Consider the following 14202-nt stretch of genomic DNA (forward strand, 5'->3'; position numbering starts at 1 on the left):
CTATTAATCAAGTTGATGCAAAGCTAGATATTAATATGTGCAGTTCCCAGCGTGCACACGTGGACATGCTGATGTTATAACATGCATGTGCTACCCGTGCATGTTATAAAATCCGATGCCCATGGTCACATGCGTTCCCGATTTTTGTATTGCTGCGCACGCATAGGGGAGGGGAATTTTTGAAAAATACACGTGGCGACACGAGTAGGCCTTTCCCAGTTCCCTCCCAGTCCGCTCCAATTACAGAGTGAGCTGGGAAGGATCTTCCCTATCCCCCTAACTACCCTTCCTACCTGCTCCGCTCTCCTCCCCCGACCCCTAACTCCCCCCAACTACTAGATTTGTTTTTGTTTCAAAACTTACTTCATCTTTCGATGTGAAGTAAGTTTTGTGTGCCGGCCAGCTGTCTGCGTGCGCGTCCCTGGGACAGGTCCTAATGGCCACTGTCCTGGTCGACCCCCCCCCCCCAACCCTCCCCTTTTGGATAGCCCGGCACTTCTGTGCATACCGGGTCATATGTGTGAGGCCGGGCCATTTCTATAATTGCACTCGCCGTGTGCAAGGCCCAGTCATGCACATATCTCCCGGATTTTACACGTGCGACCTTTTTGAAAATTTGGCCATTAGGGAATAGCCACTGCCTTTACTGGCTTTAGTAGCATGGGATCTACTTAATGTTTGGGTGCTTGCCAGGTACTTGGAACCTGGATTGGCCACTGTTGGAAACAGGATGCTGGGCTTGATGGACCCTTGGTCTGACCCAGTATGGCATGTTCTTATGTTATTGCGAGATATTGGGCTCCCTTATTCTTCTCTCAGGGCCTTCAGAACTCCCCCGCTTGCCTTCTCTCAGGTAGGCGTTGTTGGGATCATTACAATTCCAGTATTACGAGAGCTGCACTGGCTCCCAGTAAAGAAGCTTATTGAATTTAATATTTTAGTTGTAATTTTTAAAACACTGAAACAGGATGACCCTTCTTGCCTTTCGAGTCTGACTGATTATTACGATTCTACTCGTATCTTGCATTCTCGAGGAAAACCTTTTTTTAATGCTGTTCCCGTAGTCAAGGTTGCTCGATTTAAATGAAACCTGCCAACGAGCATTTTTTGCTGTAGGCCCTTCTGTGTGGAATGCCTTGCCCGATGCTCTTTAGGCTATTCAGAACATTAAGGGCTGGATTTTAAAAGCCCAACGCGCGCCAGGCGTAAAGCCCCGGGACGCGTCTTAAGTCGCGGGGCTTTACAAAAGGGGAGGGGGCGGGGCAAGAGGCCTCTAGCCCAGCGGCCATTTGCCTGCCTCCAGGCAGGCGCAAAAGGTGAAATAAAAATTGGGGGGGGGGTGGGGGGGTGATTAGGCTAGGGAATGGGGGAAGCCTGCGCGTGCCGACCTCCGATTTTATAACATGCGCGTGCCGGGTAGCGCGCACATGTACACCCATGCATATGTTTGAAAATTCACCCCTAAAATTTTTCGTAATCGGAAGGCCTTCCTGTTTCAGATAGCGTACAAAGGTTTGGACGTTATATGACTGTGCTTGTCTGGAAATTAGTTTTATAATTTTATTGTTTTGTGTTTTGTTGTTGCGTGTTTTATATCGGGTGTAACATTTTATAGTAATTTGCTGTCATAATAACTCATTTTGTGGTGTATCACTATAGGCAGAATATAAATATCTTAAAATAAAAATAAAATGTTGCCTCCGAATTTTGAAAGTAATTGTTTTTTTTCCCATTGTATTTTGCGAGCACTTTTTTTTTTCGGGGTCAGTTCCGCCTCGCTCTAGGCTGCCCTGTAGCTTTCTGGCCTTGCATCTGCCAGGTGCTTCGGCCTCCTGCCGTAGCCAGCGGGAATTCATCTTTCCGTAATGCAGGAGGAGGAAACAGAGCAGAAAGTTGTGAGGCTGCACAGATCAGTTGACCTCCAGTTTCTTGGGGGCCGGAAGGATGGAAGCCTTGTTAAAAATGGGCCTGGATTTGATCATGTGCCTGGTGATGCTGCTTTGACTTGTATAAAAAAAAAGAAAAATATAGGTTTGGAGGGGATGGAAAACAATCAGCACTTTGGGGCCTGTTTAGAACGCGGGCTTTTAATGCACGTTGGCGCCTGTGTTACCTCTTGACTCACGTTAGTGGGTTTTTGTTAATGCAAACGTGCAGATTTTCCCATTCACACCCAATATTTGAATGAGCTGTTAAAAAACAAAAACATATGCAAAGTAGCTCGTCTAACTATAGCTCGGCTTGTGTTCATGCAGCCGATAGCACAGACTTTTAATTACATCCCTACAGGTGCAGGTAAAAGATTTTTGCTTTAAAAGCGTGCGTTTTGAATTTGCATTTCCGCAGCGCTAGTCGCTGAAGGGTGCATGTTAGTAATTGTCGGGTTTTTTTAGACGTGCTCCGCTGGTTTGGATTTGGCTTCCCGTACCATCCTGCTTGTTCACTATCTCTCTCTTTTTTTTTTTTTTTTTTTTTCTTTCAGGTGCTGTTTAACCAATTTAAATATTTCTTCAACCTTTACTTTTTACTCCTGGCCTGCTCTCAGTTCGTGCCCGAGATGAGACTTGGTGCCCTTTACACCTACTGGGTCCCCCTGGTAGGTAACGTTGAACTCCTCGTCTGCGGGTGGTGTGTGGGAGGGGGGAGAGTGTGGACGGGGGCAGTGGACTCACTTGGGCCTCCAGAAGGGCGGAGCTTGCCTCTGAGGAAATCCAGGCCTTTTTGACTTTTGGGAAGGGAATGGTTTCCCGGGGATGGTTTTCTCCAGGTTGTGTGTGTGTGTGTGTGTTTTGGTAACACGCCCCGGTTTCCTAGATGTCAGACAAGTCGTACAGAATATGAAGAAGGCGCCTAAGGAAGAGGAACGCGACAGTAGTTCAGTTTCGCCCCTCCCGGGTAATTTAATTGTTTGGACCAGTGCAGATGCCCGGAGCAGGCACGTAAATTACATTGGGGTTGGAGGTGGATAAAGGCGTTTGTGAGTGTGTCGGGGGGGCAGAATGGAGGCTGTTCATGGAGCGTCTGTGGCAATTCCATGATCGGGGCTGTTGGGACGAGTTTAATTTTTTTGCTTTTATGACCGTTCTGCAGGTGTTTCCTGCCCCCCTCCCACAAGGCAAAACAGTAGAAGGTTTTTGCTTGTACAGACTTCCCACGGGGGGCTTAGAAGTAAAGGATAATAAGTGAAAATTCAAAATATAGAAGGGGAGGCCTCTTTTTTTTTTTTTATTGGACTAACTTAATGCAATTCTTGACTAGCTTTCAAAAACCAGTGCTCTCTTCTCCAGCAAGTCTAGCCAAGGAATGTACTAAATTAGTCCATAAAAAGGTAGCACTTTTCTTTCTTATTTTTGTTCATTAGCCTTCATTTTTCTGTGCATTTAAGTGGAGCAACAGGCAGCACAAAGTGCAGGAGACACACCCGCATTACACAGTGACATTGGGAAGGTGTGTATTAGAAGCAAATTTGGTGCATTTTGCTTTTTATGTCCCAAAAGCCTTTGGTAAGAGGATCCATAAAACCAGGTTGCTGTAGATTCATTTCCCCTCTGGTCTGTAATCTCTAATCTGTCTCTTTGTCTCTATCTCACTATCTATCCTCTCTCTATACATGTGTGTGTATATAGATATCTATATTATACACAAACATGTTAGGAAAACAAGAGAAAATGCAAATTTCATTATGGTTTCAACAAAAATTAATATCAAATGGGACCAATTAAGCAAACTGTGGGCCCACACATTGATTAGCGTCATGAGGTGTTTTTATAATTTGGGGCAGATGGGGAGATCAGCTGGCCTTCATTATCCGTTTTCTTTCTGTCTCTCCCCTGCCTCTTTCAGGGTTTTGTGCTGGCAGTTACCATCATTCGAGAGGCTGTGGAAGAGATCCGATGCTACGTACGCGACAAGGAAGTCAATTCCCAGGTCTACAGCAAGCTCACAACAAGAGGTCAGCTCTTCGGCCACTGCTTCACTAGCCCTGTTGCCGACCAGCAGAGCACCAGGGAGGGGGTGGGGGGTGGAGGGTGGCAGCTCAATCAAGTGCTGTTGACAGTTAAAAAAAAAAAAAAAATACAAATAAGAGAGCCCAGCATGGCCAGAGTTTGCAGGCAAGGAGGCTTCCGGCCTATGGGAAAGGCATCTGCAGGTCTTCTGCTCTTATAGTTGGGTAAGTGTACAGTGACTCCCAGATGTTAACCTCACTCAATACTAGAGATGTGCTTCGGATAAAAATTTTGTGTCTGGCTTCGTTTCGGGGCCCCCCGCCGGAATTTCGTTTTTCCTGTAGTTCGGGGGTTTGTTTTTTTTTTTCGGGAACCCCGATTTTTGGGTTAGTGCGCACTAGCGGGAGGTAGCGCGCCCTAACGCAAAAATGAACTTTTTCTGAAATTTTGGAAAAAATTCAATCATTTTTCGGTTCTCCTGAACCATTCCGAATTAGGCAATTTCGTTGACTTTGCCTAATTCGGGAAAAACGATTGCACATCCCTACTCAATACCCCATTCTTCCAACATCGTGAAAAAGAAACCCGGTTCTGATGGCTTAAGGTCTCCCAGCACTGCTTTTTTATGTTATTGGGACTTTCTAATTCCCTTCCCATTGAAAGCAGCACTGCTATCTAGATTTTTCAAAATCTTAATCTTGTTTCTTTTTGCTAATGATTTAACATTGTTTTCCTAGCGTGTAGCCAGATGGACTCGGGACTAATGGGTATTGTGCTCTTCTGCTAGCAGATGGGAGACTAAGTCAGATTTCAAAGCTGACTTCACTCCTAGATATACCCCTGAAGTAACCTCAGCTCTTCAGTATCTCTGTCTCCTAGTAGATGTGGACACTATCCCACACACTAGAATAGTGCTAAGAATTACAGCAAAGAAGAAACAAAATTTGCCTTAAGGAAGATCGAGCCCCGCTCTCCTGCGGTGATATCTAAGGGTCCCTCCCCCAGTCGAGAATTCCTGAGATTGATCTCTGATATCCCTCAGAGGTGTGCCTTGGTCCGGTAGCCGGTTCCTGGCATGGACTTAGCCCTCCAGTGTGGCTGAAAGGCAGCGGGTGTGGAAACGAGCGCAGCGGTGAAGGTAATTTCCTCTCCCCCCGCAGCTGGAGACCGTCCGACACACAATCGGTAAGCGCCGAGACCAGGTAAGAAAATACATCTTTAAATTCAGATCTCTAGAACTCGGATTGCCGTTCCTAATCCTTCCCCGGCGAAGTTAGAAGGGAGCACCGATCGGGTTGAGCAGCCTTGGTTGGGCTAGGCCCCGATTCAGTGCAAGAGTCCACATACGTGGAGACCCTCGGGGGGCACCATCTTATGCGTGGGGATCGTCAGCACCATCTTTCCTTCTCGACCGGTGGTACACGCTGGGCAGGCCGGATGGCCGATGCTCCTAACTTGTGCACGTCCAATACAGATGCGCGCACAACTGAGTGCACCCGTGCACATATCTACTAGGGATGTGCAGCATGGACGGATTCGTCGAATTCGTATTCGTCGGGACCCAAAGCTGTTGCATCCGTTTTCGGGGGACCCCGATTCGTCCATTAGTTACACATGGTATTCGTTTCCCATTAAAGTTGAAAAAACACCCATCCCAACCCTTTAAATTTAATTAACTACAACCCCCACCTTCCTGACCCCCCCCCCCCCCCCAAGACTTGCCAAAAGTCTCTGGTGGTCCAGCCGGGGGTCCTGGAGCGATCTCCTGCACTCGGGCCGTCGGCTGCCGGTATTCAAAATGGCGCCGATAGCCTTTGCCCTTACTATGTCACGGCCTACTGGTGCCATTGGTCGGCCCCTGTCACATGGTAGGAGTACAAGATGGCGCCGGCCGTCCATTGCTCCTACCATGTGACTGCGTATGGTACCATCCTTCCTTCCGAAAGTGGTTTCCGATATCCTTACCATTTCCAGATGAACACAGGGATTCAGAAGACTCACGCCTCCTTCACCATCTGAATGTCGGCAGAATCCTAGTCCGATACCTCAAAAGATCGGAAGCCTTGCACAAAACTGATCACCTGTTCGTCCTTCACAGCGGGAAGAAACAAGAAGAAGCGGCATCGCGGGCGACCATAGCCCGCTGGATCAAAGACGTCATTAATGCTGCCTACATAGAGGCAGGAAAACCACTACCTCTACAGGTCAAGACGCACTCTATAAGGGCCCAGGCGGTCTCCTGGGCTGAAACCAGGCTGCTTCGCCAGCCGAGATCTGTCAGGCGGTGACATGGTCCTCCCTACACACCACCTCCCAGTTTTACCGCCTGGATGTCCAGGCCAGGGAGGATACAGCCTTTGCAAGAGCAGCACTAAGTGGGCCACGAGCAGACTCCCACCCGGCAGGGGCGTATCTTTTGTACATCTCATTGGACCTGAGTCCATCTGGCTACACACTAGGAAATGGAGAAATTACTTACCTGATAATTTCGTTTTCCTTAGTGTAGACAGATGGACTCAGCATCCCGCCCATGGCTGCTACAGAAATAGAGAACCTCGGATATCAATCTCGAGACTGTACGGGTGTACGTCACGGCCTACCTCTAGGTTAAGACAGTTACCTAGGTGTCGGCATTTATTGTTTCAGTGCACCAGTGGTCTCCAGTGCCAAAACGTTTTTTATATATATATAATCAGTTGAACCAGTTCAAGGTTAATCAAGTATTAAGCAACATATATCCACACTGGCTTTTCGAAGAGAATACTGAAGAGCTATGCATGGGTATATATAAGCTGATGTCAGAGTTGAAATCTGACGCAGACTCCCATTTGCTATCAGGAGAGCACAATACCCATTGGTCCTGAGTCCATCTGTCTACACTAAGGAAAACAAAATTATCAGGTAAGTAATTTCTCCAATAGTTAACTGCCTAAATGGCTTACCTGGCTATATTCAGCCTTTATCCAGCTAATTTCTAATCTAGTAGCTAGTTACTCGGGGACGGGAGAAGGCATTCTAAGAAGGAACGGAGTTAGCCACATAAGTTAATCAAAGTCAGCATGGCTTTACCCAGGGCAAGTCTTGCCTCACAAATCTGCTTCACTTTTTTGAAGGAGTTAATAAGCATGTGGATAAAGGTGAACCGGTAGATATAGTATACTTGGATTTTCAGAAGGCGTTTGACAAAGTTCCTCATGAGAGGCTTCTAGGAAAAGTAAAAAGTCATGGGATAGGTGGCGATGTCCTTTCGTGGATTGCAAACTGGCTAAAAGACAGGAAACAGAGAGTAGGATTAAATGGGCAATTTTCTCAGTGGAAGGGAGTGGACAGTGGAGTGCCTCAGGGGATCTGTATTGGGAACCTTACTTTTCAATATATTTATAAATGATCTGGAAAGAAATACGACAAGTGAGATAATCAAAATTGCAGATGACACAAAATTGTTCAGAGTAGTTAAATCACAAGCAGATTGTGATAAATTGCAGGAAGACCTTGTGAAACTGGAAAATTGGGCATCCAAATGGCAGATGAAATTTAATGTGGATAAGTGCAAGGTGATGCATATAGGGAAAAATAACCCATGCTATAATTACACAATGTTGGGTTCCATATTAGGTGCTACAACCCAAGAAAGAGATCTAGGTGTCATAGTGGATAACACATTGAAATCATCGGTACAGTGTGCTGGGGCAGTCAAAAAAGCAAACAGAATGTTGGGAATTATTAGAAAAGGAATGGTGAATAAAACGGAAAATGTCATAATGCCTCTGTATCGCTCCATGGTGAAACCGCACCTTGAATACTGTGTACAATTCTGGTCGCCGCATCTCACAAAAGATATAATTGCGATGGAGAAGGTACAGAGAAGGGCTACCAAAATGATAAGGGGAATGGAACAACTTCCCTATGAGGAAAGACTAAAGAGGTTAGGACTTTTCAGCTTGGAGAAGAGACGGCTGAGGGGGGATATGATAGAGGTGTTTAAAATCATGAGAGGTCTAGAACGGGTAGATGTGAATCGGTTATTTACTCTTTCGGATAGTAGAAAGACTAGGGGGCACTCCATGAAGTTAGCATGGGGCACATTTAAAACTAATCAGAGAAAGTTCTTTTTTACTCAACGCACAATTAAACTCTGGAATTTGTTGCCAGAGGATGTGGTTAGTGCAGTTAGTATAGCTGTGTTTAAAAAAGGATTGGATAAGTTCTTGGAGGAGAAGTCCATTACCTGCTATTAAGTTCACTTAGAGAATAGCCACTGCCATTAGCAATGGTAACATGCAATAGACATAGTTTTTGGGTACTTGCCAGGTTCTTATGGCCTGGATTGGCCACTGTTGGAAACAGGATGCTGGGCTTGATGGACCCTTGGTCTGACCCAGTATGGCATTTTCTTATGTTCTTAACTAGCACCGATATTTGTAGTTAGCCAGATAACGTCTGCGGCTAACTCTGGTTGGGCTGTAGGGCTGTCCTAATGTTAGCCAGTTATACATAACCGGCTAACTTTAAGATAGCTGGGTGTTTTCAGCAGTGCGACCACACTGAATATACCCTACTATTTAGCCAGTTTGTACAACTGGCTTACTTTAGGAGAGCCCTTCGGCTAACCAGCTAACTCGCACAGTGGCTGAATATGGACCCCTTCCCCCCTAGTTATTAAAAAACATGCAGTCTGCTAGACAGACCCAAGTGCCTGTCGATTCCACCATCACAGTGTGAGATACTGAGTAGAGTTTCCCTGGCTGGAGACACATCCACACTGACTCCAGCCTAGCCTTTTTGTTGCAAATAAAACTTTATTAAGTGAACACAATACTTTACAATGGACTTCCTACCTTAGCAGTAGTCACTTACACAAACAATGGCTGTAAGCTGCCTTGCTTCTGGTCAGTGTATACTTACTCCCTTCTGGATTGGACAGAGCGTTTTACAGGAGCTGCCTTCCTCCTGGAGGCACAGGGGCCTCCTGAACACAGCTAGGTCTGCACTCTTAGCCCAGCCCCAGCTGGTCTTGCCTTCTGGACTCTTCCCTGCCCTCTCAGAGTCCTGCCCATAGAGCCTTCTCCCTGTATGGAATTAAGGTGGACCAGGTTTCTAGCTTGGTCCTGTACATACTGGGTGAAAATAGGTCACTGTGTCACATACCCCCCCCCCCCCCCAGCTTGTACCCATCGGTCTGAGTGTCACTACTCTCTACTGGATCACATCCAGGAGAGTCCAACACATCCCATTCCCCCTCATCTGGCCCCCTACCAGCTAAGCTTGGGGATGGGGATCTGGGGTCATGCTCACCCCCACATGTTGCGGGTACCCCAGACCACACTGTTAGGACCACTGCGGTCCTCGCCCAGCGTGCACCCACAGTTTTGTCTGATTTTATCTTTAGCTCCGGTTTCCACTTTCACCCTAGCAAGACTCCTTGGACTGGCTGTGGGACATGCAGTGAATATGCTCCACTTATCTCTGCATTGACTTGCGCATCCTCTGCACTATCATGCTCACTGCCCTCTGGCGACTCCATTGCAGCTCTCGCTGATCTCCTTCTCGCTAGGGACTCCGCCAACTCCTCTTCAGGGTTTTGACACCCTACAGAGCCTTCCTCAGGGCCTCTTGTAGCACCAAATTCAGGCCTCCCTGAAGCTTCCTGCTCAGGCTTTTCCCTGCTGCATTCTTCAGGCCTCACAATACTTCCACATGGGCAGTCTGTGTTGCCCCTCCCAGGGCTTTCTGTGACCCCTCTCTCAGGGTTCTTCACAGCCCCAGTCTCTGGGCTTCTTACAGGAGCTATTTCTGGACTCCCGGTAGTGTTTGGGCACCCTACAGGATCTTTGTCAGACCTCCTGTAGTGCCAGTCTCAGGCTGTTACCACAGCTTGGCCTTCTCTTTGGACATCTCTGCCAGCAACTCGTCCAGTTCGTCCATGAACTATTGGCACTCCTTTTCAGCCTCTAAAGGCATCCACTCTCCTGCCTGGCCTATCCTCCTGGGAGTGGGTTGCCTTGCTCCATTACTCTGGTTGGCCTTTCTAGCTGCCACACCTTGAGCCTTAGGTTCTCTCTCTCACCGGGCTCTTGGGACTTGGGGAACTCCCACTACACAGAAGTACATGGCTGTTCATTTAATCCCACTGACTTTTCTCTTTTTTTTTCTCTTCACTTGCATTGCAGTATACCTACTGGATCCTGACCAGGGTTTTGTTAATACTGCCAGGCCTCTGAGCAGCAGCACTTTCACCTGCTCCAGCTACAATGCACAACTACTTTTGTTTTCTTTAATTTTTTTTTTTTAAAAGGGGAAAAAAAAAGAAAAAAAAAATCCTGCCTCACCAGTGCTTGCTACACGAGCCCTAAACTCTGGACAGAGCTGCTTCTTTAGTCGCAAAACAAATGTACCCCTGCCTAGCTTTCAAGCCTCATAGCCCACTCATTAGCTAAAGGCATTTTCAGGTTTTTTTTCCTCTGTGCTCTGCTGCAATGTGCTCCCCAAGCTACACCCTTTTGCTTCCAACTTCCAGTGTTCTTGTACACAGTTTAAGAACAGTGGCTTAACCTTCCCTCTGGACACCATATGTGGGATACCGAGCGGAGTTTCCCTGGCTGGAGACAGGCTGGCGTCAGGATTCCTTTCTGATGCAAATAAAACTTTATTAAGTGAACACAATACTTCACAATGGATTCCCTACCTAAGCAGTAGTCACTTACACACACACAGGGGCTGTAGACTACCTTGCTACTGGTCAGTGTACACTTATTCCTTTCTGGATTGGACAGAGTACTTTACAGGAGCTGCCTTCCTCCTGGAGGCATAGGGGCCTCCTGAACACAGCTGGGTCTGCACTCTTACCCCAGCCCCAGCTGGATCCCATTCTCTGGTCTCTTCCCTGCCCCTGCAGGGACCCGCCCATAGAGCTTTCTCTCTCTATGGATGGGGGGGAGCAGGCTTCTAGCTTTGTCCCACATATACAAACGGGTAAACGGGGTCACTCTGTCACATACACGGGTAGATTTTGAAAAGTGCATGCATCCATGTGCGCCTGCTTCCCGGTGCGCACGCATGGATGCGGCGATTTTATAACGTGCGCGCTGGTGCGCATCCCAGCGACGCATCCCAGCCTTCCCCAGTTTCCTCCCAATCTGCTCCAATTAAGGAGCGGACTGGGAGGGAACTTCCCTAACCCCCTGCCTAACCTTCTTTCCCTTTCCCCTCTCCTCCCCACCCTGTAAACCTACCCTCCCTTACCTTATTTTTTTATTTTTCAAGTTGCTATTCCTCCGGAGCAGTAGTAACTTGCACGCGCTGGCACGCTGGCACATGCGCTTCTCCGGCACAGCGGCAAATGGCTGCTGTACCGGCTGCCTCCAGCCCCGCCGCTGCCCGGACCGCCCTTTTATCTGGGCCCGGCACTTAGGCGCGTAACAGGGCCTCTTTGAAGATGCGCGCAGGGCCCAGCCACACGTGTAACCCCCGTTTTTTACGCACGCAGGGGAATAAAAATTCGGCAGACAGTCTTTCAGACAACTTGACCATGTGGATGCCAGCTTTGGGAGCCTATAGAAATTTGCCTGAATGAGCACAGGCATAAAAGCAACACCAACATCAAGCATTCCAGTTCATTCCTTAACAACTCGGGGCTCAGTGTTCAAAGGATTTAGGTGTTTGACTTTGGAAGAAAAGTTCCTAAATTGGCAGCTGTGAAAACTGCCTGAGGCTGACCTCCTAAGTGGCAGTAGATGTCTACGTTTAGGAGAGTTTAAAAAGTAGGTAGCGACAGGGCAGGGGAAATAAGATCGGGATTTAGCACTGATTTTCAGCACGGGGGAGCATCTCAATTATGGGTCTGTTTGCTAAAGATCTTCTCTCATTGTGGGCTATGGGGAAAATGCTTAATAAATAGGGCCCTTAGTTCCTCAATCTAGGCGAATTGCAGATCTATATTTAGGCTATGGTGGGCCAAACAGATTGGTGCTGCCCCCTTTCCTTTTTAATATTTATGTGCGTCCTCTTTCGGATCTCCTGAGGAATTTTAGGGCCAGTACCATCTTTTACGTGGACAATGCTCTGGTATTTATTTTTTTTTTTAATTCTTTCTTTATTAAATTTCCAATAATTCACAACAAAAATCAACATACATAATACACCTGCCCCCATATCCTTACGGTCCCCCCCCCCTCCCTACATACACCATCAATCTTCCAGCCTAATTAGACAACCAGCAGTATCAGTTCCCATGTGTCTCCGTCCATTATATTGTGAATAGAGTCTCTCCAGAAGGTTTGTACTGATAATTTACCCCCTTAAGAATCATATCCCTCTTGAATGGAGTAAGGGACTGCCAAAATTTACTCCAGATTATGGCGCAAAATTCCTGCTTCGCCTTTGATTGCGAGTTGGCTGTCCATGTCTCATGTTGTAGCAATGTCACCAACCGCTGATGCCATTGACCACCCGTTGGTTTGTCCTTTGAAATCCATTGGACCATAATCGTCTGTAGCGCTATCAGTAATGCTTTGTCCAGAAACTTCAGATCTCCCTCCGGCAGATCTTGTATGTCTCCCTTTGGTAACCGGAATAGACAAAGTTTTAAGTCTCTTGGTATTGTGGTTCGTAAGATCTTTTCCAAGCTGGACAATACTTCTGTCCAAAAAATCATCAGCTCAGAGCACTCCCACAAACTATGAATAAGGGTCCCTTTGTCTTTCTGACATTTAATACATACTGCTGAATCGCATAGCTTCACTGCAAATCTTTGAGCTTGGGAGATATACATACATTGAAGAATTTTATATCCCACTTCCTGGAGTATTATATTTTCAGATATCTTTACACACATGACCAAAATGGCCTCAATATCCAACATTGCTAAATAAACATCTGCCATACGAACCCATTTATTCTGGATGTCTCTGTGTACCGAAAAGTCTGGAATTTCCCTTAGAGCTTGGGATAAGGTAGAACATGAGTGACTTGTCCTGACCCTGGGAAGAAAATAGGTACGTAACGGCTCCCACTCCACTCCACTCCCAAGGAGAATGCTCCTACTAAAGTGCGACCATAATGTCTCGCTTGTAAGTACGCAAAAAACTCTTGCTTCTTTATGCCAAAAACGTGTTGCATGTCTTGGAAAGACCACAGAGTTCCCGGTCCCGGCTCAAAGAGCTGGAACACGGTTTTTATCCCCTTGGACCCCCACTGTTGGAAGGATTCCCCAGTGAATCCACCGTCTCCAGGTTCTGACCAAATTGTCAGCTCCTGTAGCAAAACAGTGAGTGTGCGGATGGAACAAAATAAGCTTTAGTTTTGAACCCAGTAAAGACAGCAGTGCTGTGGGTCAGTAGGTGCGTATTCCCCGATTTAAACCTTTTTCTGTCACTTGATAGCATTTTCCTTGTTTTTAAAACAAGAGGTGGAGTTGCTCCTTGATTCAAAACTTAAAACGGGGATCCTATGATGTGGCAACAATCAAAAGCACTCTTCTGAAATTACCTGTTGAGTTGGCAAAAACTTACCTACGTAGAGCGATCCAGGCCAGCAGTGCTGTCCCGTCTTGATTGCAGGGCTTCCAGTCGGTTTGATGCCGTAGATGGTAACCAATTTCAGAATCCAGGCAGCTCGTCAGGTGTGTGCCTGGGGCTGGGATTTCTCCAGTCCTTTCCCAGCATCCCTGGCGGGCCTGTTGGTTGGCGTCGTTAAGTTCAAAATCCTGACCTTTGTGTGTTGAAGCACTGACTGGTTTGGTCCCCCTATATTTTCAGGCCTCGCTTGGTAAACTGTAAGCCAGGCCCTCAATTGGGATCTTCTAACGAAGTCTGGTCATTCCCAGCCCAAGGGAGATAGCTCTGAAACTTGCAAACTGAGTCCTTTCAGAAGTTGCTCATCAGTATGGATTTCTCTGGCAAAGATACTAAGCAGAGAACAAAACAACTTGTTCCACTAAGCCCTAAAAATTTGACAGTTCTCTCAAGCCTTTTCTTAATGAACCTGTTTTTTGCACCCTATTTAATCTACGCTTGGTGATTAGACTTTTATTAAGGGAAACGAGTGTTGTGTCATACAGGCAGTATTTTTTTTTAAACTCTAAGTACATTTTTTGGCATACATATGTTAGTAACTGAACTGTACAACATACTAGATCCATACAAATAGTCCTAGAATACAAGAGCTTGAAAAAGGCATAAAATAAGAGAAAAAAATAAAATAAATTTTTATAATAAGTGGATCTGTAAAGTCTACCATATAATATACTCTGCAGATA

The 14202-nt window shown here is 46.6% G+C and overlaps 1 protein-coding gene across 3 annotated transcripts in view; it reads left to right on the forward strand.

Moving 5' to 3' along the window:
- The window catches only part of ATP9A (ATPase phospholipid transporting 9A (putative)), a 178649-nt gene that overhangs the window by 22469 nt on the left and 141978 nt on the right, over positions 1-14202 (forward strand). For all 3 annotated transcript variants that reach the window (XM_029611231.1, XM_029611229.1, XM_029611230.1), the window contains exons 3-4: positions 2483-2596; positions 3844-3952. In XM_029611231.1, coding sequence (XP_029467091.1) covers positions 2558-2596; positions 3844-3952 — 148 coding nt within the window. In that variant the 5' untranslated portion in view covers positions 2483-2557. The remainder of the gene's footprint in view (positions 1-2482; positions 2597-3843; positions 3953-14202) is intronic.

This window comes from Rhinatrema bivittatum, chromosome 8, assembly GCF_901001135.1.
Source record: "Rhinatrema bivittatum chromosome 8, aRhiBiv1.1, whole genome shotgun sequence".
NCBI classification, from domain to species: Eukaryota; Metazoa; Chordata; class Amphibia; order Gymnophiona; family Rhinatrematidae; genus Rhinatrema; species Rhinatrema bivittatum.